The 27,415-nt window shown below is 45.5% G+C and overlaps 1 protein-coding gene across 5 annotated transcripts in view; it reads left to right on the forward strand.

Moving 5' to 3' along the window:
- The window catches only part of Abcc1 (ATP binding cassette subfamily C member 1), a 126,144-nt gene that overhangs the window by 63,464 nt on the left and 35,265 nt on the right, over nucleotides 1–27,415 (forward strand). For all 5 annotated transcript variants that reach the window (XM_060364245.1, XM_060364246.1, XM_021657547.2 and 2 more), the window contains 9 exons: nucleotides 2,332–2,535; nucleotides 9,302–9,448; nucleotides 10,395–10,482; nucleotides 12,766–12,841; nucleotides 13,667–13,793; nucleotides 15,354–15,530; nucleotides 17,608–17,775; nucleotides 19,295–19,478; nucleotides 26,976–27,057. In XM_060364245.1, coding sequence (XP_060220228.1) covers nucleotides 2,332–2,535; nucleotides 9,302–9,448; nucleotides 10,395–10,482; nucleotides 12,766–12,841; nucleotides 13,667–13,793; nucleotides 15,354–15,530; nucleotides 17,608–17,775; nucleotides 19,295–19,478; nucleotides 26,976–27,057 — 1,253 coding nt within the window. The remainder of the gene's footprint in view (nucleotides 1–2,331; nucleotides 2,536–9,301; nucleotides 9,449–10,394; nucleotides 10,483–12,765; nucleotides 12,842–13,666; nucleotides 13,794–15,353; nucleotides 15,531–17,607; nucleotides 17,776–19,294; nucleotides 19,479–26,975; nucleotides 27,058–27,415) is intronic.

Raw genomic sequence — 27,415 nt, forward strand, 5'->3', positions numbered from 1 at the left:
ATGCTCAGGCCTGGGATGGACAACCTTATCTTATTATAGTTGCCATAATAAAGGGACACTGTTCATCTGAGTGGCTTGGTTTTGGAGTTTCTGCAAGTTTTCCAAAGGGCAGCTATGGTCAGTACCATAGAGTTGGTCTGAACAGGAAGGCAGAGACTCTATTATAGAAGTTGGAACCCTGCCTCCCTCACTCTGTGTCGTCCTGGTATTCATTTTTCATAATGATGTGCTTTCAAGAGTAGAATAAGGGCTTGGGCCTGGATCTCAGGTGTGGAGCTCTTGCTTACCATGAGAAAAGACATGGGTTCTAGCACCTCAAAACAGAAAGAAAATTAGTAACAACTTTATTTTTCTTACATTGATTGCTTATTTTAAATTTATTTATTTAATGTGCATTGTTATTTTGCCTGCATGTATGTTTGTGTGAAGGTGTTGGATCGTTTGAAACTGGAGTTATAGGCAGTTATGAGCTGCCGTGTAGGTAGGTGCTGGGAATTAAACTTGGGCAGCCAGTACTCTTGATTGGTGAGCCATCTTTCCAGCCTCTCTGTTGCTTACTTATTATGTGCAGTGCTGATACTTACTTTGAGGGACACTTTTTTAAAAATGTGTTTTAAAAGTAACTGCTTTTTTATTATAAAAATTTTTAACTACACAAGACTGTAGGTTAGAAGGAATGGTGTCCTTTTTCCTACCTTCTTGGCCACTGTGAACACACTGAAATGCATCCTTCTAGGAGTTTTCTTTCTCCAGGTTCATGCCCCTCTCTCTCTCTCTCTCTCTCTCTCTCTCTCTCTCTCTCTCTCTGTCTTTCTTTTGTTTTTCTTTCTTGATCTCATCTTGTAATCCATACTGGCCTCATTTTTAGTCTTTCTGCCTCAAACTGAGGATTACAGGCTTGCAGCACCATGCCTGGCTTTACCTCTAGAACTTTCCACATGTAATATTTATCTCTAACTAACTGTATAATTAGGCTTGTTATGAAATTACATGCTTTTTTCCTAAGTTTTAATAGTTACTTTTTTCCTTTTATTGAAAATAGATTTTTTTTTCTCTCATAATATATTCTTCCCTTACTCCTTCCAGTTCCTCCTTTCCCCTCTCATTGATCTACTCTCTTTCTGTCTCTCATTAGAAAGCAAACAGGCTTCTAAGGGAATATAATATAATGTAATAATGAAAGATAAAACAAAAACTAACATATTGGAATTTAAAAAAAAACAAACTGAAGGAAAAGAGCCCAAGAGAAGACACCAGAATAGAAACCTACTTATTCATATACTTAGGAATACTATAAAAACAGTAACTCGATATTTTCACTATGTGTTTTTATCTAGTGGACATTTGTGGTTTTATCCTTTGACCCCATGCCTAGTGCTCTTTCTGTATGGATCATGTGCTCTTCATATCCCATGTTCTTCATCCCATGTTTCTCTGCTCCATTGTTGGGTGTTTGCTGTCCTTGGCTGTACTGATGACCTCTAGGTGACCTAACTATGATAGGGATGGCAGTGGTGGCCTTGTAGGCTGATGTCATAGAGCAGGTCAGCCAACAGTTTTGGGATATGCAGCTTTTTGTCCTGGTATAGTAGGCTTCCCTGATTGGCTTACCTCCAGAACTGCTCCTATCTCTCTTTTGTTTTCATGTTTAGTTGCACCCCGATCTGTGACCCAGGGTTGACCATGGTACTGACCTGCCTGTGCATAGTATGGCTTATGAAATGCTTAGAAAATTGTCTGCCAAGGGTGATGTGCTAGATGGTTTTAAAGTATCTAACAACTGTATGTCTTTTTCATGGCTGGTCAGAACCAGTGCCACCTGGTTCTGGCATGTTTCAGCATTTTAATGACCAGTTACGAAAAAAAAGAAAAATTGTAGGTGTTGTGGTGCACTCTTGTCAGCCCAGTAGTTAGGGAGCTGAGGAAGGGGGAGTGGGGTTTCAAGGCCAGCCTGGGCGTATAGAGTAAAACCCCATAAGAAAGAGCTAGAGGAGGGAAGGAATAGGAGGGAGGGAGCAGAAGAAGGAAGGAGAGGAAAGTGGAAGTGAGGAAAAATTCATTCCTTGTTTGGGTTAACAGTATAAGTTAGCATTCCATCTTCTCTGAATGCCTTGGAGGCTTGTCTCACCTTCAGCCTTCAGCTCTGAGTTTTCTCAGTTGAATCCAGCTTGATTTAAAGCAGTTTCAACTTTTTATAATGACTGAGTCTTTTGCCATAGTCCGGGAGCTGACACTGTGGCTCATGGGGTCCAGGACCAGCCCTTTCACCTTCTGTTTCTAGTTGTATTTGTCCTTAGGGCCCAGGGTGCTGATCTCCCCTCTCCCATGCAGGTGGCACATATGAAGAGCAAAGACAACAGAATCAAGCTGATGAATGAGATCCTTAATGGGATCAAAGTACTCAAGCTGTATGCCTGGGAGCTGGCGTTTCAGGACAAAGTTTTAAACATCAGGCAGGAGGAGCTGAAGGTGCTGAAGAAATCTGCCTACTTGGCGGCTGTGGGCACATTCACCTGGGTCTGCACACCTTTCCTGGTGAGTGGGGCAGTGAGGGATGTTTGTTATGTCTTCTGTTTTTAAGCTTAAATATTTGTAAAAATTTTAAAATCAAACTTAATGTATTTGTGTACATGTGTGTAGGCACACCTGTAGAAGTCAGAGGACAACCAGAATTTTCTCTTTCTACTTTTGAAGTTCAGGGATTGAACTCAGCTTGTCAGTCTTGGCAACGAGTGCCTTTGCCATTGAGCCTGTACCTAAATATTTTTCAAAGGCTGCTAGTTCAGGGGTAGGGTTTAGCTCAGTCGTACAGCATTTGCTAAGGTATGATTTCCTGGGTCTCATCCCCATCACTACAAAGCTAACCAGACAGACAAAAGATTGCCATTTGAACAAGGCCTTCCTCATCACTCCTCTCCATCAGCTCACTTTATTTACACCCTTGGCAGCTTCATGTGGCCAATCTAGCAGCTATTTGTTACAGAATGCAAACCTCTGCTTTCAGCTTCCTTCATTGAGAAAGTCTTACAAGAAAGCATGTTAGGGCTGGGGTAATGGCTCAGCAGTGAAAGCCTTGCCTTACAAAAATGAGGACCTGTGTTTGATCTCCAGCATCTTTGTTCAACAACAGAGCCAGAAGTGGTAGAGAGGCAGAGACAGGCAGATTCCTGGACTCCCTGGCCAGCCAATGTAGCCTACTAGCTGAGTTCCAGGCCAGTGACAAAGCCAAGGTGGACAGTGCCTAAAGAATGGCATCTGACGTTGTCCTCTGGCCCCTACATGTAGTCACATGCATATGCACACACACACATGCATATAAATGTGTCCAAACACACATTGTTATCTAACCTAAACTGCATATTTGGTACTATAACTGATAGACTACAGGTGACCAGTACCTTCTTGTTACAAACTGATTGTAGGCTGTGGTTTGTCAGTGGCCTAAGATGATCGGTCTAGTGGCACTGCCAAATACATTCTAAAATTACAGTTTTGTTTATTGCCTGTGTCTGAAATGTCAGCTCTGGGTGGGATTTGTGGACAGCCTGTCCCTGTTCCTCAGAGGATCTAAAGAGGCTAACCCTTAATACCCTACTGTTCATGGTAATGACCAGATCACATAGGAAGTTCTAAAGTGTGGACACATGCTATCCCCCACATCTCTGTTGTGACAAGTCCTTTGCTCTAGTGAGATTGTTCTGTGCTCGTACAGAGGACTGAGTTCAGTTCCTAGCACCCAAAGTGGGCTGCTTATAACCACCTGGAACTCTAGTCCCAGGGGATCTGATGCCTGCCACTAGCCCCTGTGGACATGCATACATGTGGCACATACACAGAGATAAACACAGATAAATAAAAATCAGATAAGTCTTTAAAATAGTTGTATGTATTCTAGTAGAATTATACTATATGTGGCCTGGCATGCACAAGATCCTGGGTTTGATTTCTGCCGGAGCCAGCCGGGCAGAGTCGAATGGTTCTTGAGTCGGGAGTGAGGATTAATATTAATAAAATAAATACACAGCACACAGGAAACTTTTTTAAAGGTCCAGACTCGACAGCCACAGCAAAAGGCAGGCTGCTGCAGCAAGCAGCAAGTCTCAAGTCTCTGCCTCCTCCTCTGCCTCCAGCCTTCTGACCACTTTATTTTGTGAGGAGTTACTTTCAGCCAGTAAAACATCTCAGAACAATAGGTTAATTTGCACAAGGAGCCTGAGGAAGAGGTGTGACCCTCACAAGCTATCCCACCTGCAGTCACAAACAAAAGGAGATGGACTTGCAAGTTCTCCTCTGCCATTAGTAAAGGCCTCCTAAAAGCCATCTCTCCGCCCGAGATTTAAATATCAAAGCAGGTCGATGGAGTCACGGCTCCCAACAGATTTCAACCCTGAAAAAATAAAAAGTGTCTTCTGACATGGGCAAGTCACTCATCTTTCCTCACTCTGTCAAGTTGCCTCTTCTTTAGAGTCCATACCCCTCTGGGGCACAAAAACACCTTGAATTTCACGCAATTTGACAGTAATTGGAGGCACTGAAAATGTCTTAATTGTTGAGAATTAGGTGTGTGGTAGATGGGTATGAGTGATAAGGTTTACCTGAGCTATGCTCCAACTAAGAATGATATGGACCTGATACACTTTTTTATAACCGTTGATAGAATCTGCAGTTTCTAGGCTGTTACTGAACATGCTGGCCTCCAAAGATGTTTTTCTCTTGTCTCCATTCCAAAGCCAGGCATAACTCTGAGCTTGCCCCTCAATTTCTGACTGAGTTGGTTACTTTTCTGAATGAGTTGTTACTTTTTTAATTGCTGTGCCAAAAATCTCTTGACAGAATCAACTTAATGGAGAAGGGCTTAGGTTTGACTCACAGGTACCAGTCTACTGCGGTACCTGGAATGATGTAATATGCAGTGCATTGAGAGCTTTTAGCGTGGCTTGCTCTCATCTTGATGAATTCGGAAGCAAGGTCAGGCTATAACATGGAAGGCCTGTCTGGGAAGCCAATATCTACTAGCCAGACCTGGTGTCCCAAAGGTTCCATATCCTCCCCAGACCGTGGTACCAGATAGAGAGTAGGTTTCTCAACACATGAGCCTGTGGAGGGATTTTACCCTGAAATTACAGTAGCAGGAAAGGCTCAAAATCCTGGGCTCCAAGGACAATTTGCTGAGCCTTTTGGCAAGAAACAGTTGAGGGCAGTCATCAGAGGACAACCCGTGGGAGTAGGTTCTGTCTTTTCACCATGTGTTTTCCAGGGATGCCTTATTTAGTCTTGGTGGCAATTCCCGTTACCTGCTGAGCCCCTTTGCTGGCCCCTCTTTAAGTTTTTTCATGTTTGAGCTGTAGCCCCACATTAGCATATAGATTTGCAGCTTCTCTAGTAGGCAGCAAGTCCAGCAGCTACTTTTATTACTCAATAGGAAACTTTATACTTGTTACATGTTACCCCTAATTTATTATTCCCACTAATTCTGGTAATCATCAACCTATTTCCTGATTGTAGGAAACATTTTGTGTAAACAAAATAAAAAAAAGGTAGCTTTCTGTTTTTGTCACTTAGGATGACATTTTTTATTTCAGTCATGTATAAGAATGGCATTCTTTTTATGGTGGAGCAATATTCCATTGTATTGACTTTTTTGGTTTGTTTTCTTTTTCTTTTTTTAAATCCTTTTTTAAACTTTTATTAATTACACTTTATTCACTTTGTATCCCCCCTAAAAACCCCTCCCTCCTCTCCTCCTAATCCCACTTTCCCTCTCCCTTCTTCACGCATGCCCCTCCCCAAGTCCACTGATAGCGGAGGTCCCCATCTCCTTCCGGTCTTAGTCTATCAGATCTCATTAGGAGTGGCTGCATTGTCATCTTCTGTGGCCTGGTAAGGCTGCTTCCCCCTCAGGGGGAGGTGATCAAAGAGCAGGCCAATCAGCTTATGTCAGAGGCAGTCCCTCTTCCCATTACTATGGAACCCACTTGGACACTGAACTGCCATGGGCTACATCTGTGCAGGGGTTCTAGGTTATCTCCATGCATGGTACTTGGTTGGAGTTTGAGTCTCTGGAAAGACCCCTGTGTTCAAATTTTCTGGTTCTGTTGCTCTCCTTGTGGAGTTCCTGTCCTCTCCAGATCTTACTATTTCCCACTTCTTTGGTAAGATTCCATGTACTCTGCCCAAAGTTTGGCCATAAGTCTCAGCATCTGCTTTGATAGTCTGCAGGGCAGAGCCTTTCAGAGGCCCTCTGTGACAGGTTCCTAACTTGTTCCTGTTTTCTTCTTCTTCTTCTGATGTCTATCCTCTTTGCCTTTTGGGATGGGGATTGAGCATTTTAGTCAGGGTCCTCCCTCTTGATTAGTTTCTTTAGATGTACAGATTTCAGTTGGTTTAGCCTATATTATATGTCTATATGAGTGATTATATACCGTGTGTCTCTTTCTTCTTTTGGGACAGCTCACTCAGGATGATCCTTTCCAGTTCCCACCACTTACCTGCAAATTTCATGATTTCCTTATTTTTCATTGCTAATGTTCCATTGTGAAATGAAAAGGGGGACATAACTACAGACAATTAGGAAATCCAGTGTTGACTTTTTAAAAAGGATTCTGAGCAAACATTTTTATGTGAGAGAGGGGGATGGGAAGAGATTGATGGATAGGTATTAAATTACTGTTATATGGAAGCACAGTGGCAACAAATAGACCATATACTTCTGGTCCATTTGGAAAGGCTAGAACCAAAAATGTGCTTTTACTGCAATGGAGAGAGAAATGATTGAGAGATGGTGTGTGATGTGAGTTCATGTGTCAAAGCATTACATACCACTTCATTAATATGTACAGTTTTTAACATGTGAGTTAAAAAATAAATTTTAATCAAGCATAATGGCACACGCCTGAGCACCCAGGAGCCAGAAGCTAGTCTGGTCTATGTAATGAGTTCCAGGATAGCCAGTACTACATAGTAGAAACATGTCTTAAAAAGTAAAAAGTTGTCCATCCTCTTTGCCTTTCTGGATAGGAATTGAGCATTTTAGCAAGAGTCTTCCCTCTTGATTAGTTTCTTTAGGTGTACAGATTTTAGTAGGTTTATCCTATATTATATGTCTATATGAGTGAGTATATACTGTGTGCATCTTTCTGCTTCTGGAATAGCTCACTCAGGATGATCTTTTCCAGATCCTACCATTTACCTGCAAATTTCATGATTTTCTTGTTTTTTATTGCTGGGTAATATTCCATTGTATAGATATACCACAATTTGTGCATCCATTCCTCCACTGAGGGGAATTTGGGCTGTTTCCAGCTTTAGAAAAAGGAAAAAAGAGGGAACAAGTCAGGAGTCTGACAGAGGGCCTCTGAAAGGCTCTGCCCTGCAGACTATCAATGCAGATACTGAGACTTTATGGGCAACCTTTAGGCAAAGTGCAGGGAATCTTAGGAAAGAAGTGGGAAACAGATCTGGAGAAGACAGGAACTCCACAGGGAGAGCAACAGAACCAGAAAATCTGAGCACAGGGGTCTTTCCTGAGACTGATACTCCAACCAAGTACCTACCATGCATGGAGATAACCTAAGACTCCTGCACAGATGTAGCCCATGGCAGTTCAGTGTCCAAGTGGGTTCCATAGTAATGGGAAGAGGGACTGCCTCTGACATAAACTGATTGGCCTGCTCTTTGATCACCTCCCCCTGAGGGGGAAGCAGCCTTACCAGGCCACAGAAGATGACAATGCAGCCATTCCTGATGAGACCTAATTGACTAGGATCAGAAGGAAGGAAAGAAGACCTCCCCTATCAGTGGACTTGGGGAGGGGCATGCATGCAGAGGGTAGAGGAAGGGAGGGATTGGGATGGGAGGAGGGAGGGAACCACAGGGGAGATACAAAGTGAATAAAGTGTAATTAATAAAGAATTAAAAAAATAAAAAAAAAAAAGAAATCACTCACAAGAAAAAAAAAAGTAAAAAGTTAAAAAAAATGTGTAAGACTTATATACCCAGGCTGCTTGGGGGCTACCATCTGGGGTTGCCCAAATAGGGTGTTGGTGTCCTCTGGAGCACTGCCTCCCTTCTTGGCCACAGAGCCTGGATTATTCTTCTAAAAGTCTCGCTGGGTTTCCTGGCTAGATAGTGACAGGCAGAGCAGGAAGTAGATCTCCTTGCTGGTTGTATCAGACCCAGGCTTCCCAGAGGATAGAGTCCTTGGTAACATGGTTCAAGGGACCTGGCCAAGAGTATAAGGTGGAATAAAGTCAGCCTCCTGGGTGACTTTGTAGGATTTGCACCCAGCACTTGGCTTGGCTATCCTCATAAGTGTGTCAGCTCTATGTCATATATGGGGAGACCTACCTGAGGAACAGAACCCACGCTCAGCCACAGAATTGACATGCTTGTTCTGGGTAAATAGATTCTAGTTTCATACCCCACTGCCTTCTAGGGGTGATTGAAATGGCACAGATGTGCATAGCTGCTCTTGCTCAGGTTATGTCCAAGGGAAAGCCCTCGGTGGCTCCTAGACCAGGGCTACCCATCTGTACTATGTATGCTTTTCTGAACTGCTTATTTTCTTGTGTCTCAGAGGACCCTCAGGGTACCTGTCCCTGCCCACTACGTGGTACTAGGCGGCTCCTATCTGAGCAATAGAGGAGGGATGTGCAGACCAGATTCACTAGGCACTTGTCCCCTTCTGAACCAAGCCACTCTCTGGGGTTGTTCAGGACTGCTTTGTTTGTTTTCTCCAGGCAAAGGATGAAGCTGCCATACCGAGGCCATTTTGCTCAGAGAGCCCTGATCTTGGAGCATGACCAGCCTGTTATGTGCCATCCTCACTGCTGGCACTTTCTGGCTTTTCTTTTGTTTTTGAGACTGGGTCTCTCAGTCCAGACTGGCCTTGAACTCCCTCTATAGCCAGGGATGACCTGTCATTTCTGATCCTCCTGGTTCCTTCTCCTCAGTGTTGGGGTTACAGATATTCCTGGTTCATGCAGTGCTGGGGGTGAGCTCAGAGCTTTATGCATGTGAGAAAAACTCTCACCAATTGAGCTGTATTTTTGTACCATTGGGAATGGACCCCAGCGTCACCTGCATACCAAGAATATTTAACCACAGTGGCCAGGTATTTGAAAATCTCATGATCATCCATCTTTCTGGTTAGTTCCTTATGATGTAGGTGTGCTGCCTTAGTACCCTTTCCCACCTCCCTCAGGCTTTTGCTTTTATACTCCACAGAGAGGTCTGAATCCCTACCTCCCTCTGAGGATGGTGCAGCTGTGCCCCCATCACTAACACTTTGCCTTGTTTGCAGGTGGCCCTGTCAACCTTTGCTGTCTATGTGACTGTGGATGAAAACAACATCTTAGATGCAAAGAAAGCCTTTGTGTCCCTAGCCCTATTCAATATCTTGCGCTTCCCACTCAACATCCTGCCCATGGTCATCAGCAGCATTGTGCAGGTGTGTATCCGACAGAGGGGGCCAAGGAGGGTAACACAGGGGCTCTCAGAATTCTCCCATGGTCATTAGCATCATGCAGATGTGTGGGGGACAGTGGAAATCAGGAGTGGACATGGGAGCTGTCATCATCCTCCCATGGTCATTAGCAACATTGTGTATAGTTGTGTAGGTGACAAGGAACCTGGAATGGGAATGGGTGCTGCAAGCCATGGTGTTCACAGATTCCTCAGCTTGGACTCAATCTGTCCCACTAATTTACTTGTGCAGTCCTGACCACACTCTTCCTAATTGCTTATGCTGTGGCTTGGAGGATTCAAGTAGATCCCTGTGCATGGATCCATTGCTGATCCCAGAATGGCTTCTATCTCAGCAGTAAGGGGTTACTTGACTCTACTCTGAGAAAGAAACACATTTTCCTCCTTGGCACAGAATGTTTGGCTTTGTAGCCTAGGTTGGCCTAGAACTCAACTCTAGCTCAGATAAGTCCTTGGTTTTAATTGCAAAAAATCTTTCTGGAATAGTCTATGTTCCTCTGGCCTCTCTCAGCTGGTGTTTTTAAAAAACACAGGTCTTGACCTACTTCTTTAATTTTATATTCTGCTGTTGGGTCCTGATTAACAGTTTGAAATTTCTGAGGACCTCTCTTCCTCTTCCTGATTCCATCCCTCTCTCCTGCTTTCATTCTTTCTTTGCTGAAGGATTTTTAAGCAAACCCAGACTTTTTGCCCATATGCCTGGCAGCGTGTATTGTCTTCCCATAATTTGGACCCAGAAACCAATAATTTGTTGAAGTCTAACTCAGTCTGCAGAGGTCCCATTGCATGAGGCAGCCTCTGCCCTTCATTTTCTACTTTCTGTGGACATCAGGTTTTATTTATTAACTAGGGTTAGAGTGGGAGGTGGCCCAGATGCTATCAGGGTGACACATCCTGTGCTTCTTCTCCAGGCAAGTGTCTCCCTCAAGCGTCTCAGAATTTTTCTGTCTCATGAAGAGCTGGAGCCAGACAGCATTGAGCGGTGCTCAATCAAGGATGGTGGGTGCCTCTTCTCTACTGACTTTTTGATCCTTATTCTGGCCTCCCCAGGACCTGATTCTGCCCAGCTTGCCTACAAGACCCAGTGTCCAGCCTCTACAGAGGGGCCAGGAAGGGGCTTCTCTATTATCTGTGCCCCTCGCTCCTACAGTGAGTGACACTCTGGGCTTTTCAGCTCAGGACTTGGTTCTGTCCTGGGTGAGGAATAGCCCAGTTTCTGCTTCTGCCTGTGTCTGTGTATGCAGAGCTTCATTTTCGTCATCTGGATTATGGGAGTAAAAGTGCCTTTTATTGGAGATTTTTAGCTGATTGATTAATTAATTTACTGCTGGGAGTCAAACATGGGACTTCCACATGCTAGGTAAGTGCTCTACTACTGAGCTATAGCCTCAGCCTACTTTTTACTTTTTGAGACAGGGTCCAAGTTGGCCAAACTTTGCATCATCAGTCTCCTGAATAGGTGGGAGTTCAGGGCTGTGCACCAGGCCTAGCCAGGTATCCTATGGATTTTTATCACTGGGCTTGTTTCATAGACTATTTGATAGTTCTCACTGACCCCTGAGCTGTGGTCTTGTTTAGGCGTTTCTAGGCATTTTACAGTCACTGTTAATGGCACCAGCAGTGTTGAGCCTTTTTTGGCATGTGTGTTTAGTTCAAATACACCCAGTATAGCATGGCCCTTGGAGCAGGAGTCAGGGTCAGCAAACTTGCCTGAGGTCCCCAGCAGAGAAGCCCTTGGCTGAGATTTCGTGAGCACCTGCTCTGCTGGCAGCCTTTGTTCCTAGGCATGTGTGGGACTGCAGCACAACCCTGGTTTACAGGAGGAAAGAGGCCCGGAGAGACTATCCAGCTGGGAAGTTGTAGCACTGGGCTTCAACCCCACACTCTCTATCTCAGAGCCCAGTAAACAGAATTGAAGACAGGGCTTGGCTAATGGTGATGAGGTGTATGTAGAGCCAGGAGCCTAGTGGGCTATTATAGGATATCAGCAGTGATGTGTGAGTTACAGGTCTGTTGTTCTGTGAGGATAATAGCTGGTCTCCACTGGTCTCACACTGGGTGCCCCTTGGGGTTCATAGTTCTTGTTGAGAACTGCCTTATGACCGTGAGGAGTATCCCTGGCATCTCCCCACTGCATCTCATGATAGCCATTCCAGTGTGACAACAAAAATTGTCTCCAGGAACTTCCAGGTATCCCATAGGAGGACAGTTGTCCCTTTTTGAGAACTACAGTCCAAGCAGGTGCTGGAACTCTCCTCCATGGTTTTCTGTTGTCCTGAGGCTCTCTGGGTATGGGACCAGCACTAAGGCAACCATTCAGAGCTCCTGCAGCCAAACTGTACACAGTTCTCTACTAGTGCCACTGATCCAGGACCAGGACCACTGATCCTGTTTCTGAGGTGATTAACACCTTGCAGCCCTACCTATCCTGCCCTACTAAAGCTCTGTTTGCTGGTTCACTGTGACTGCAGCAGCTTCTGGCCAGTTCTTGAAGTGGCACACCCAGCTTCCTCTTTTGTGAGGGTGCAGATCCTGCCAGATCAAACCAAACATGCACTTTGGTTTGAACCCTACTATACTAAGAAACAAGCCCTTTCCTTTTGAGGGAGCTGTGGTTAGTTTTATTTAACTAGTAATCTCCTCTTGATGTGGATTCATGGCCTATGAAACCCCAGAAGTGTTCAAAGGTAGCTACTAATTAAGAGACTTTAAAAAAACAAACAAACAAAAAACTAGAGACAGAAGCAAAAGGAAAACATATAGAAAACATACAGAGCATGGCAAGATCCTTAGGAATCAGGACCTTATAATGTGGTCATTGGCCAAGCTCCCACCCCTCCGTCACCTTCCTATAGCACTTCCTGTTCCCTAGCAGGCTTCTAGTAAAGTCTGTTTTCATTTGATTGTCACTGAAGTTACAGAAAGTTTGACCTGCTGGGCTGTGGGCAGAGTGGAATGGCTAAGGGAGGGGAGCAGAAAGGGAAGAAGTCTTAGGATCCAAGAGTTGAGGGGTAAAGAACCTAGCTTTAAACTAGAGGATATCTTAGGACGTGGAGTATGATGGTAGTTACCTGATGGAGAGAGGTTTACATGAGGGTGCAATTTTTTTCTCCTTGACCTTGGCCATGCTCTTTCCTCCCAGCCTGAGATATAGACGATGTCCCCAAGCTCTTAATAACCAGTGAGAGTCCTCAACTTCTACAGGGGACTAGAGCAGGGCACCTGTAATGTGTACTTGTTGCCATGCATGACCCCTGGCACATTGTCTCTGATGTTTTTTAGGTGGAGGGATGAATAGCATCAGTGTGAAGAATGCAACATTCACTTGGTCCAGGGGTGAACCTCCCACACTGAATGGGTAAGCCTGGGAGGTGAACACAGGTGGCCTACACTGACAATGGGGCTGTGAGCACACTCTACCTCCGTGACCCTGAGTTTCGCTTTTCTGAACCCCAGTTTACCCTCAAATACAACCAATCACAACTGTTTGGTTGTTATAAGGAGCAGCTTGTTAATAGGTGTTGCTTCTGATTATCACAGGAAGTCATGTTCCTGGGTAACAAGGGAAATTTGGGGTTTGAGGAATTGAGAAGGTCCATTTTCAGGTGAAGGTATACTTGACAAGGTATACTTGACAAACTCCAGGACATTGATAGACCTTGTCTCAAAAATGTACAAGACAGACAGAACCTGAGGAACAATGTTGACCTCTGGCCATCCCAAGTACATACATGTATGTTCACACACAAACATAAAGTCCATTCAGAGTTGATGAGGCCGTTCTAGAACACAGCTCTGGTCTCTTCAGGCAGCCCTCTAGTCTTCTGCGCCTTCTTCCAGGTCTGGCCTGTTCATCTAGTTCTCTATCATCTAGACTTTCTCAGCCAGTCTCAGATGCTTGAGAAATTGAGTTCACCTGGAGGTGGCTTGTCATGGGGACATTGTTGTGGACCCAATGAGGAGAATATACTTCATCAGCTTTCCTGGGTAACACATAGTCCTTAGGCTCTGTGTTGGCCAATATTTGTGATGCATTTACATTGGGCCCCTCAGGCCATGGGCCACCTTGCTTCATAGCCTTGGAGGTCTCCAAGCACTGACCAGCACAGCCAGAGACCATGCACCACCCTCAAGGAGGGCATAGGGCATTGTGTCATTCAGACTTCTCATTGTGTCCTTACAGCATCAGCTTCTCCATCCCTGAAGGAGCCCTTGTGGCCGTTGTGGGCCAAGTAGGCTGTGGGAAGTCATCTTTGCTGTCAGCCCTGCTGGCTGAGATGGACAAGGTGGAGGGACATGTGGCTCTCAAGGTAGGATGGTGCCAGGATGGGGAGAGATGGTCTGGGAGAAAGGCTCAGCCCAGTGTCTTACAAATTGCCCAAGGAAACATCTGCCATCCCTCATTCTCTCTGCTTATCTAGGAAGGCAAGGTTTCAGTGACAGCCACTCCTTGTTTCACCCCAGTGCCTTGGCTAGTGTGGTGTGTGGTAGCTGCTCAGTAAACAGGCTATGAGTGCTCAGATGTGCTGTGAAGGAGAGGGTATTCATAGCTCCTGCCTTCTGATTTTGCCTCATTTCACTTCACATGATGATCTCCAGCCCCAACTGTTTTCCAGGCTGAATAATACTCTCTGTCTCTGTCTCTGTCTCTCTCTGTCTCTCTCTCTCTCTCTCTCTCTGTGTGTGTGTGTGTGTGTGTGTGTGTGATATGAAAGCAGAAAGCGAGCTGTTTGATGGAGGAAAAAACCAAGGGAAGGAGGGACACAAGGGTGACTATGACTGAAGCACAATGATATATATGCCTGAAAGAGGTTAGGGAGGGGTGAAGACTCCTGAGTATATCTTGGCATTCCCTCAAGGCCATAACCCCCAATTTGATCCTGTAGTCTCTGTGGATAGAACATCTGGCTTCTTCTTTCTTATGAATCTTGTAAATAGAACATAACTTTGGTGTTAATTGCTGTGGCTAGAATAATCTCAGAATCCGGTGTATGAAACACAGTTTAAATAATTTACTAGTGTCAGTTGAATTCTCAATATGGAGCTGGAGGGGAATGAGATGTGTCATGCTCTGAACTGAGCTAAACTTCCCATGAAGTTCGGCTCATGGGAACAGTTAAAGGGTGCTGTAAAAATGAGTTCCTTGGGGCTTTTCTGCATGCATCTCATTCTCTCTGAGGCCTTTGCCTGCTATGTAAATAAGATCCTTACAGTGTTGCCAGCAAGGATTATACTTCAGCCAGCCTGTGCCACATGTGTTCACCTGGACCTGTCTGTTATCTGCATCCTCCTTTCTTGGGAACTCAAGTTTGTGGATGTGGACTTATGTCACTGTTTGATTTCAATACACATCCTTCCCTTACTGGTTCAGTGCTTTTTTAGAAATAAGTGGACAATGTCTGGATCCAGGTAAATATCTGTTGCTTCAAGATGTGTCCCGTTGTTTCTTCTAAGTAGTGGACAAGCAACTTGAACAAAAGGAAATTGACAAAAGGAAATTGCTTGTCACATTTAGATCCATGTTGCATTCTGCTTCATAGTTCCTGGGTTCCTTTTGTCCCAGGCTCTGATGTTTTGAGTCCAAGAACTATTTGTAGCTGATGGTTTCAGAAAGTGCATTAATTTTCCCCAGTGCCTTGGTAGATGTGGCCTGTGGCTAACTATCTTGTGAGGTTTACAGTTGAGGTGTCTTGACACTTGGGGCTCAAGTGTCACTTGGGGACACTTGGGGTTCCCTTCTCTGTTCTTGTCCTTGCTTTGTGTGTTTTGGACACTTGGCTCTTTTTGCAAGCAGGTGTGTGCTCTTGTCTTTTCATGAAGTTTTTTTTTTTTTTTTTTTTTTTTTTTCCTTTCTACTACTTGCCACACAGGGCTCTGTGGCCTATGTGCCCCAGCAGGCCTGGATTCAGAATGACTCTCTCCGAGAGAACATACTGTTTGGGCACCCCCTGCAGGAACGTTACTACAAGGCAGTGATGGAAGCCTGTGCCCTTCTCCCGGATCTGGAAATCCTGCCCAGTGGGGACCGGACAGAGATTGGTGAGAAGGTGAGTATGGCATGGGTACAGTTTGCAGCAGTCAGCTGCTGGCATGTAACAGATAGGTACACAGTGCCTTTCACACAAAATGTTGTCCTTCTGCAAGTGGATCATCAAGGACCTACTCTCTCTATAGCCTGTGGCTCTGCTCCTTTGTCAAGCTCTGTGAGTTTGGTGAGGGTCTATACCAAATGGCTCTTGGTGCTGTGGTCTGAGTTGAGGTGTCAGTATCCACCCAAGTGTGAGCCTCTCTCATGGTAATGCAGAGTCCAAGAGAATAAGAACAAAATATGTGCTGTGCTTTTGCTACATACTGTCCCACCCGCAGTCACAAGACACTAGAAGTGACTGCCCTTGTCATTTACACAGTGTACCTAAGAAGTATGTCTATGAGTGATAATGCAGACAGCTCTAGACCAGCTGATACACACTTCTTCATTCTGCTGCCATGCTAACATTATATCCTAAGTCATCTGCATAGCAGCTCATGAGGGGATATTTTTTTTTTTTTTTTGTGATCTCTAATGAATTGTTGAGGAAAGGGAGACTCAGAGAGGCTAGGGGTCTTGCCTGATGTCAAGAAACAAAGCAGAGTGACTCTTAAGTCACCTGTTCCACTGTTCACTTTTGAAGTGTGCCTCCCAGCCTACTTGCACCAGTGCAAGTGGTTATCTTATGTATGTGCTGGGAGTGCAGCCACCCACAGTGACAGGGACCTCTTGGGAGAGCTGAGCTTGTCTCCATAGATCATCCCACTAACTTGCTTATTTGATATACAGTATCTTTTCCTTGGTGTGAACCTGGAAATCTTTCAGGTTGGCTAGGGCCCTTGGGTTGTTACAGCTTGGAGGTACCAACCAAACTGAAGGATCAGAGTATTATATGGGATCCAAGGCAGGATTGCTAGGCTCTCCAGGGCAGGCTGGGGTGGGTAGGCAGCCTGCTTATTAGTCTTGTTCCACTTTATAAATATTGTGATCTAGCACTTGGAGATACCGGACTGTTTCCTTTAAGTCCCAGTGCAAAAGTTAAGAGAGTCAAGGATTGACCAATTTTGTGTACTGCATCTGACTTTGGGTCAATAAGCTAGTTCCAAAGGGCATCTTAGAAGGGAGTTTTGTAGCTGGATCTATCATCTGAGTATGCAGGAAGCTGAGGCAAGAGAATCATGAGTTTGAGGCCAGCCTAAGCTGATCCTATCCACCTAGCAAGATCCCATCTCAAAATACTAAAAATGACTAGCAGCGTATAGTGTGGCTTAGTGGTAGAACACTTGTTCAGTAGGGGTAAAGCCCCTGAGCTCCGTCCCCAGCACTAACAAAAAATAAAATAAAATAAAATAAAATAAAATAAAATAAAATAAAATAAAATAAAATAAAAGAATTGGGGTTAGCCTTGGCACAGGAAGATATTATGTATGGACAGGCCCAAGAGATAGCCTTGGCACAAGAAGGGAGTGTCCATCTCAACAGGATTGGGCAGTTTACTCAATAGGTGTTTGGGCATTTGAGCTGTATATGGCCATGGTGTTGGTCACCTGTTGGCGGAAGTAGGCTGCTGATGCTCAGTGCTGACCTTCCTCTGTGACTGGAGTACTGTCTCAGTGTCAGTGCCGAGTGCCACCAGCTTCATTGTGTGACTTCAGTAGGCACAGTAGCTCAGAGTGAAGCTTGTCACAGAGCACAGCAACAGTAGTGATGTCAGCTATAGGCGTACAAATCATAATATCTTTATCACACACACTGTGGACTCTTCTAAACATTGATGGGTCTAGAGATGTCATTGGTTCCCATCTGCTTTTCTTTCTTGTGGCACTACAGACCAGACCCAGACCCTGTGCAGGCTGCCTACATGCTCTGTAACTGAGCGTCATCCCTACTTTTCACTTGGCGATTTTGCCTAGGCAGCTTCTGAGTAGCTGGGCTAATAGACATGTGCCAGGAGGCCTGACTGTCTACTCCCATTCCCTGAGTACTTGCTGGGGGTCAAGTACCCAACTCAGCATCTCTTCTGTTCCCATTCTTATTTTGTATGGTTCCGGGGTCCTGTGGATCCCAAGAAACCCACCCTCTCCACTGTCTTCTAGGGTGTGAACCTGTCAGGGGGCCAGAAGCAGCGAGTGAGCCTGGCCCGGGCTGTGTACTGTAACTCTGACATCTACCTCTTTGACGACCCCCTCTCGGCTGTGGATGCACATGTTGGGAAGCACATCTTTGAGAAGGTGGTTGGTCCCACAGGCCTACTGAAGAACAAGGTACTCTCATAGTGCTAGGACTTCAGTTAATTGGCAGTGTGGCCCTAGACAAGTCCTTGATTCTTGAGCTTGCTTTCATGCTTTCTCTCTCTCTCTCTCTCTCTCTCTCTCTCTCTCTCTCTGTGTATGCACACACATGCAGTATTTATCTACTGGTGTGCATGTATGTATGCAGGTAGAGGCCAGAAATCAATTGTGGGTGTCCTCACTCAGGTATCATCCACCTTATTCTTTGAGACAAGATCTCTTCCTGAATATAGAGCTCACTGATTAAACTGTGCTGACTCCAGAGATCCTTCTGTCTCTGTCTCCCTGGTGACAGGATTATAGGGCTAGGGGTGTGATACCATGTCTAACCCTTTCACATGGGTTCTGGGTATCAAACTCAGATCCTTGTGTGGCAGGTATTTTATGAACTGAGCCATTTGCTAGCTCCCCAAGGCAGGTGTCTTACCTGGTCGTTTTAAGGTGAGTTATTGGCCCCACTTGTATTGATTGCCTTATTGGTTAAATGACCTTTCTTCCTCATGAGACTACCCATACCTTCATTAAGGCTGTCATTCCTTCCCCATGGTGGCGGGGCTTACGATGGAGTTTGGGGTAGGAAAATGGCTCAGTTAGCCTTAGCCAGAGAGGAAACCTGCTTTTTTTTTTTTTTTTTTAGTGATACTGGTTCTTACCTCCTAATTATAAAGTAGCAATGTGTAAAAATGTTGTGGTTGGAGAAAAGCAGCAAATCCAAAGCAAGTATTCCTGCTCTTGCCCTTACAGATGGTGTGCTATGTGTATTGACTTTTAAACCATGGCTATCACCACCTGGCTCTTCAAGAAGATATTGGTTGTCATGTGTTGATAGTCTGATACACACATATTTGCCTTGCATGCCAAAACAAGCAGAACTGTGCAGCATAGATCAATTTTGTGGTGGGTTTGAGCTGGAAGGATAAAGTTACTGTCTAAAACACAAACATGTTGGTGTGTGCCTGTTAGCCCAGCACTAAGGATGAAAGATGAAAGAGTTAGGTTAGCCTAGCCTACGTAGCAAGACCTTGTCTTAAAGACAAGGTCCAGTGATACAGTGCCTGCCTAGTGTGCAGAAGGCTTTTAATTTGGTCTCTAGCACAGCAAACAGACAATGGGCTGACAAATGCAGATTTGTGTGGTCGCCTCATATGAATGTGGTTTCTGTCTTCCTCTTGGAGTTTACTTTCCAAATCGTCTTTCTAACTCTCTGAATTACCCTTCTTTCTACACTGTCCCCCCTCACCCCAACACTAGTTCTATGCCTGTGGTTCATTTTGCTGCCATTCCTGGGATCCAGGCAATGTTCTACTGGCTTTGTCCCCTCTTGCTCCTGCCTGGCATTGGGTGGATTCTGCCTTGAGTGAGTGTGTGTCCATCAGGTCCAAAGCTTTGGACCTGAGCCATGCCACTGGGTCCTGAGATTCTATACTCTACAAGGCTGTGTCAGTGTCTTCTTCATGGTGCTAATGGGGCCAGGTCTATGCTTTGCCCATAGACACGGATCCTGGTGACCCATGGTATCAGCTACCTGCCTCAAGTGGATGTCATCATTGTCATGAGTGGTGGCAAGATCTCAGAGATGGGATCTTACCAGGAGTTGCTAGACCGGGATGGGGCCTTCGCTGAGTTCGTGCGCACCTACGCCAGCGCTGAGCAGGACCTGGCTTCAGAAGATGACAGTAAGAATGGCTGGGGAACTTTCAGGAGCTGTCCCTTGTCATCATAACTACTTATGGGAGACTCTTATCTGTGCTCTGGGGATGCAGTTCATGAGAGTATTGGATGACAAGCACATCAGGCTTTTGAGAATCAAAAGATGGATAGTCTAGCTTAACCTTGCAGGACAGGTAGATACGGTTCTCAGCACATGACACCCAGGTACAAAGGGTCAGGTTTTTGTTTTGTAACCTCAAGATAAGTCTCCATCCTTTCTGTAAAATACTTTCCCCTGTGGCTTTAGGTTCCTCAATGACTAAAATGGGAACAATAATAATTATAGTTTTCTCTATTCCGAAGGGGGCTGAGTACCAGAGACAACATGGTGTAGGTCAGGACAGCATGAGGCTCATAGGATGTGGCCTAAGACAGAATGCAAACACTCATGATGGCCATGTTCCAGGACCTTCCTTGAGACCCCCTGAGCTCTGTCTGTACCCCCATCTCTATTCCCAAAGAGCAGTGTGACAGCAGGGACAGTCTGGCATGTGCCGGTGATTAGTGTGGTCTTGGGCATCTGGGATGTCCTGAGTGCTTGATAACCATAGTTATACTGTTTTCTGACACAGGTCTGGCTGTTGCAACCACCCGACCTACTGTCCTGGGACTCTGCTGTTGTTTTGAACTTTAGGTGCCAGTTGAATCTGCCCCTGCAGACTTTGTTGCTTCGGGACATGGGAAGCAAGTGCCAGTCTCCAGCAGCCTGGGTCCCTATATCAGTGGCTAGGGACCATTTTACAGCCTTTTTTTTTTTTTTTTTTTTTTTTGTTCTCTTAATGAAAGGCTCTTAGGACCTTCTGGCTAGCTTCATCTTGGGAGCAGTTGCCCCAGTTGACATGCATAGGGATGATGCCAGCCAATGTCTGTTCTGCAGCTCACAGTGCCAACCCTTTGATCTGGGATCCTACTTTGGTTACAACTGTTGTAAAATGTTTGAAACTTGTTTTATAGCCCCCTAGCCACAGCCTCTCTGGTACCTGTCTGTTATCCCATGTATCCCCAGACAGATCTCAGGTAGATGACCCTCAGAGGGAGCTACAGGGCCATTCCCATTGCAATTTTCCAGGAGTAAAACTCTCATCAAAGTCAATGAATGGAAACCCTACAGGTGACAGCCTGCAGTCCCATGGATTGGCCTTAGCTCTTGGTGTCACTAAGAAAAAGCTGTTTGCTGTCCACTTCTCTGGCCATTTGAACACATATGGGACACCTACTGTGTGTGAAGTGCTTGTGCTTTCTTAGGCCCATACTGCACGCCTTGCATTGAAAGCAATTCCAGTGTCAGAGCTCTGAGGCTGGAAGTAGGCTATAGTGTGTAGACTGTACTGTGCTCAGGCCTCTCTTCATCTCTATTTCCCTCACCCCTTCTCTACCTACCCGATCCTGTTGCCAAGTGCTGAGATTACAGGCATGTACCACCATGACTGGCTCAGTCACCTCTTTGTGAAGAATACAGTGAAGTGGAAGTTGGGCCACATGATTGCAACGTGACTTACTTAGGATCACTAGTCTTTTTTGAAGAATCTGTCTCAGACACTGTAACAGTCTGAGACTGGATATGAGGGCTTCACATGGTACTTACAAGAACACATACACAGTTCAGTTTTGGGGACAAGATACCATGAAAATCCCTCTCCTAGTGGACCTTAAAATGTAGAAGTAGAAGAGATTCATGCAGACCAGAGATTCAGCATAGGCTCTGGGAGCCTCTCTGAGGAGATGATAGGCATGGGAAAGAGCCAGCCCAGAGACTTATCTAGGTATACACAAAGGCCTCAGGCCCAGCTTGTTTTAGGAAACAGGAGGATACAGTAGTCAGATCAAGTTAGGGAAGGGAATCAGGGTAGGAGATAGGAAGTAAGACAATGAGGTGCTTACCAAGAAGGACCTTGAAGGAGTAGGTTTGAATTTTAGTCTAAATGTAGTGGGGAACTTTTATTATCTATCTATCTATCTATCTATCTATCTATCTATCTATCTATCTATCTATCTATCTATCATCTATCTATTTTTAAGGGTATATGTGTAAATATGAGTGTACTGTGTCAGGAGACCAGGGGAGGGAGTTGGATCTTCTGGAACTGTGAGCTGCCATGTGGATGCTGAAAGTCAAACCCTGGTCCTCTGTAAGATTAGTCAGTGCTTGTAACCACCAAGCCACTTCTTCAGGCCCAGTGGGGTAAACTTTTGAATCTCAAGAATGTCAGAGAACAAACATCTGTCTAAGGACACAAAGTGGCTGACAGCATGACAGATCTCAAATCTGGTCTTATGTTGGGGGTATAGTCCATTTCCAGGTCAGCATTAGGGTGTCATCAATGGCTCCTAGTGTTTTGTTTTGTTTCCAGTAGGGGAAGGGACAGCTGGAGGTTGAGACAGGGTCTCACTATGTAGTCCTGGATAGCTTGGAACTTTGTGTTTCTGTGTAGATCAGGTAGGCCTTGAACTTAACAAAAGATCCACCTTCTTAGTTCTGGGATTAAAGACATGTTCTATTATGCCCAGCCTATCGTAGTAGGTGTTTTTTTTTTTTTTATTTTTAAAAATGTATTTATTTTATTAATTGCAGTTTATTCACTCATAGTAGTTTTTAATAAATGTCATGTTAAGATAACCAAGTGTGGCAACGCACACCTATAATCTCAGCACTTAGGAGGCTAAGGCAGATGGGAGTTTGAGACAGAAACATCTGATTGGAATGAGTTCTTTCCACATGTTCATGACCTTATGGTTACAAAGGTCTTCCCTAAGTCTGGCCCATTTATACTTAGGCAAAATTGTCCTTACCTCTTAGTTCAAGTGATAGATTATGGCAGTTTTCTCTGTCACTGTAATTCATTTGCCTATATCTAACTTGATGTGTAAGAGTTTTTCCAAAGCCCTGTTTGTGAAGGAAGTTTGTTTGTCTCTCTCACTCTTCCTGCCTCAGACCCCAGCCACGAGGGCCCCTTTGTACACAACACGGAGGACTCTGTATTTTTTGTTTGCTTTTTTAAAAATATATTTTAAAAATAGTTCTACATCTGGTCAGTGTGTGTTTGTGTGTGCATTCGTGCGTGTGTGCATTCTCATGTGCATGCATGCATGCGTGACACTCAAAGGACAACTTGTAGGGATTCAAACTCAGATCTTCAGGCTTGGTAGCAAGCACTTTTACACACTGAACTCTTTTGCTGACCCCAGTTTCTTATTTTCTATAAATGTCACTTTTTTTGGCAGCGAAAATACCACATTTCCACCCCAATGGTTGGCTCATTTGTCCAGGTCAGCCACCCAGTCTCCTTTCAGGTGAGATGAGTACTTATCTTGCATAGCCAGGCAGGAGGATCACAAGTTTGAAGACAGCATAGGCTCCTATTTCTTGTCGTAGGAAACCCAGAAGCTCCCCACTTCCTGGTTATCACCTGCAGCAGATGCTGACAGCTCCTGTTGTAGGAGCTGTCTTCCTCATGGCCCTGAGGTATTGGAGAGTGATGCTGGAGGAGTTCTAAAGCCTTCTTGAGTACTGATGCTATTTATTTGTGATATTTTTTTGGTGGCAGACAGTAAGTACATCTGTGGTGTATGTGGGGACAGTGCCTGCTTGTAGGCTCAGTGACCCTTACTCAGTGCTAGGAGAGACTCCAGGGACATTTTGTGAATAATGGCTTTCATGTGTCAATATGTTTTTTTTTAAAAATTACTGATGAGGGACTGGGGCTGAAGTTCAGTGGATAAGAGTTCTTGCTCTGGTGAGGATCTAAGTTAGACTCCCCAGGGACCACCTGTGTGTTTGTCCATATGCAAACAAAGCTATAAAAACATCTGAGCAGAAGAGTTGAACTCATTTGCCCATTTCTCTCAGGTTTTGCAGCCTGCTTTGTACTTCATGTACTCTGTAGGCAGGGAGTAGCTGCTGTGATTCCCCCAGTGGCATTAGAGGTTCGGCTCCACTTCCTTATTGGTTGTCAATTGTCAGTCATCCTATCGCCTTCAGAGGTGTACAAAGTGCCTGCCGTACCCTGTGTTGCCTAGCGCCCCTTTTCAGTGTAGTGTAACTGCATGTGGTGCACTAGCAGCTGGGAGTAGAACAGCAGATAAGACCTCATCATTGTCTTAGAGTCTGGCAGGAGATACAGACTAAATTATAAAGAATCTCATGGTGGTACCTGCATCAGTGGAGAAGGCTGAGGGACTGGGAGCACCCAGAGTAAAGGGCCCACATCACTCAGAGGAATGGTCCAGGACACATCTGAGCCAAGTGACCTTTTTTCACCTTTGTGGTGATCTACAGCTGTCCCAGTGGAAGGGTCTGTGGCGAGATGGATTCTCCTGCCTTCTACCCTCATGCCTTCCCTGAGTCTGTAGTCTCCCTTCCTCCCTTCCCTTCCCCGGACTGCAGCACTTTCTAGGCTCCCCCAAAAGTGTGGGGATGGAGCTCATGTCAAACCAATGCTCTATCTCTGAGCTATATGTACCCTCCTTTTTATTCATTATTGCCTATGCTGGAGACCAAACCCACACCCTGGTATAGGCTGGGCAAATACTGTAATTGAGCTGCATTCCCCAGTCCTCTTTTTACTTTCCATGTTGAGATATTGCCCAGGCTGGCCTTGAACTTGCCATCCCCCTTATGACTTAAGAGTAGCTGGGACTTCAGGTCTGTGCACCCTGCTTAGCATCCCTTCTCTCTTGGTGATTAAACATAATTAGAGCTTTTGGAGAAGGTGCTACTCAGACCCAGCCCAGGTGAGATGGGGAAACTGAAGCACACATAAGGCAGACCCTCAGCCCTGAGCCCAGTTTACCAGTCTCCCAGGAGAGTTAAGTAGAAGTATGGAGAAGGGGTTGCCTATGGCTCTTAATATTTCCCCAATTTTGTGACTTCCAGGCAGTGGAGTGATAGCCAAGGAAGGTCCTTAGCATTTGGGCTGTGGTGTAGGAGGCTATAGGCATCCTGGGACAGCTGCTGTTGCTGCATGCTTGGTGAGGAGTCTGGATTGCACTCTCTTGAGACTTTGTGGGTGGCTCTGGGATGTATTTCCAGATCCAATCTTGCTTATCTCAGAGGTTAAGTGACTCGGGCCAGCATACTTCTCAGACATCATGATAGGGAGTGCTGGGCACACAGCAGATGGATGGGGAAAGGACAGGGTTCAAAAAGCTGTTTAATACATTCCCGGGCATGAAGGATGATGCAGGTGACTTTGGGAGTACAGATGTACCGCATCAAAATCTTAATAGCTGGACTGAGGCTCCCACCCTCTCCATATGCAGTAGTGTGGGGCTGAGGTTTAGACCAAGGGCTATTAGGCAGCCAATAGAACCTATTCAACCTATTTTAAACAAAGAAGTGTGCAGGTAACCAGTAAGTCAGAGGCCTAGAGATGGAGTGGAACTCTAGGCAGAGCCTGCTAGAACAGAGATCATTATGGCCACTGATGGTAGTGTAGGATCTCAGGAGAGGGACTCTGACAAGCACCTTCTGGGTAGGGGAGCACTGGGTAACAGGGAGAGGTGAACACTAAGATCTCAGACTCCCTCTTGCAGAGTTGAGCCCCAAAGTGATCCAGGTGGACCATTAGCCCATGGGCTGGAGAATGAGTTACTGCAGAAGCTTGTCTGGAACCATTGAGGCAGGGACAGGAGGGATAAGGAGTGTGCCATGCATGATTGTGCATGCTATGTCTGGGAAGTCCTACTAGTTATCATTTACTCTAGTAACATAACTGCTTTGGGATTTGTGGCTTTCGAGAAAACAAAAAAGCGAGAAGCAGTGGCTGGGCTATGGAGATAAAAGTGAGTCAAGTGTTTGACTTAAAAGCACAAGGACCTGATTCTGATTCCCAGGACCCATGTAAAAAGGTATGGTTTATGCTTATAAACCCAGCACTAGGGAGGTGGAGATAGGCAGTTCCCTGGGCCTCACTGGCCAGCCAGTCTACCCTAGTTACTGACCGCCAGGATAGGAGAGACCCTCTTAGAATTCAAGATGGACAGGAGCTGAGAAAGAACAGCCAAGGCATTGTAACATCTGTCCATATGCATACACACACAGGTATGTGAGCTCACAAAATAACATTCTGAAATAAATGTGGACACTGATGTTCAAGAGGATGTTTAATAGATTGAGTCTTTGTCCTGGCCAGGTCCAGAATTACCTGGAGCACATTCACAGATGTTCATACAGTAGCACCTCACTTGTGAAGTCACCTCGGCCTCCTGCTTATGAGCTTCGGATACATTCCCATTTTACTGATGTGTGGCTTGAGGCTGGGAAAGGTTTTGTATTTCCTCAAGGCACACAGCTAAGTGGAAACTCAGTCCTACAGTCCTGAGTTCCTGACTGCTGGAACTGAGTCCCTGTAAGGATCCAGGTATCTGCTCATTTACAGAGCCACTCCCACCTTGCAACGATTCTTTGTTAGCTAAGACTAATTCAGCTTGGAGTTCCTAGCCCAGGAACTATGCTGGGCCTCTCATCCCCTGTAGCCTATCTGGCTCTCAGGACTGTCATGAGGGAGCCTGGCCCTGCATTTTGTGTTGATCAGCGTGATCTGTGTGTCCCTCTTATGAGTGCCCAGGTCATCCTGATAGTGTTGGTAGCCCTGTGCTTTGCCCTCATACACACATACCTCCACGCACACACACACACACACACACCCCTCTGCCCCAGTCCTTGATGTGTTAATTGTCTGTCCTCCTTTCTCAGTACCAAAGAATAAGGAATCCAGTGTAGGGTGGGAGTTCAGATTGATGGCTATTGAGAGCGAGGGACAATGGTGCCTGGTGCCGCTATTAGTTCTGATCTTGTTGATCCCCAGGGGATCCTTCTGGGATTAGGGCAGACAGCTAGCAGCTGTGCCCTGTACGGTCTCATTGGTTATTTAGACTTCAAAACCATCTTCATAAAGACATAGGTGTTGTATCAGGCCTGGTCTATGGGCATCTCCTGTGTAATCAGACCACACAGGGTGAATTCTGTCACTAAGGGCCTCAGGGCCTTTGCTTGTGGATGCCATTGTCACTATAGTTGACATTTGTTCGTTTTTGAGACAAGGTCTCAGGATATAGTCTAGGCTGGTTTTTAACTTTCAATCCTTAAAAGCAGTCTTAGATGACAGCCTGACGTCAACACATGGATGTGAAGTGTGTTAAGCAGCGACCCCTACTGGGTGTTTAGAGTTCAGCACACTTGGCCCTGTCCTCTCCCTGCCCAGTAGCTGAATTTGATTATAGGTAGTTGCATTTTACCCATGGCTCCTGGTGCCATCTGACCCCAGCCAAATGGTCAATAGGAAGAGCCTTGCACCTCCCTGAGGGTCTGAGATGTGGGTGGAGTTCAGAACAACTTGGTTCTGTCTTCTCAAGCTCCCTGGCAGCCAAAGTCACAGTTGTCTCCTCTGGAAGTGACTGGGTTCCTGGTCTTTTGTTTGGCCTTGCCCAATGACACATTCTCCCCTCTGCCTATCTTCTGCCAGGTGTCAGTGGTTTAGGGAAGGAGTCAAAGCCAGTGGAGAATGGGATGCTGGTGACAGATACGGTGGGGAAACACCTGCAGAGGTAAGCACCGGGAGGGTGCCTGGCCCAGAGTTCCTCCTGGCCCTGTCTGCCTATGGAAACTGAGAAGGGACAGGTGGCACTTGCCCTCTACCCACCGTTGCTCCCAGGGATTTGGCAATTCCTGTACATTATGCTTGCCTTCTCACTCTTCAAGAACCTTCCTAGGAAGGACCCTGCCCTCACCTACAATTCACACAGGCCTGCCCTTTTATTCCTACTTCAGAAACTTGCCTTCTGTATGATTTGGGTCTTTTCTCAGGGACCTGAGGCAGGGCCTGACACATTGGGCATTGTGAGCCAGCATGTGATCACAGACAGTCACACTAATGATGATGCTGGTTTGGGAACTAGGCACAGT

This window comes from Meriones unguiculatus, chromosome 11 (genome assembly GCF_030254825.1).
Source record: "Meriones unguiculatus strain TT.TT164.6M chromosome 11, Bangor_MerUng_6.1, whole genome shotgun sequence".
Lineage (NCBI taxonomy): Eukaryota > Metazoa > Chordata > Mammalia > Rodentia > Muridae > Meriones > Meriones unguiculatus.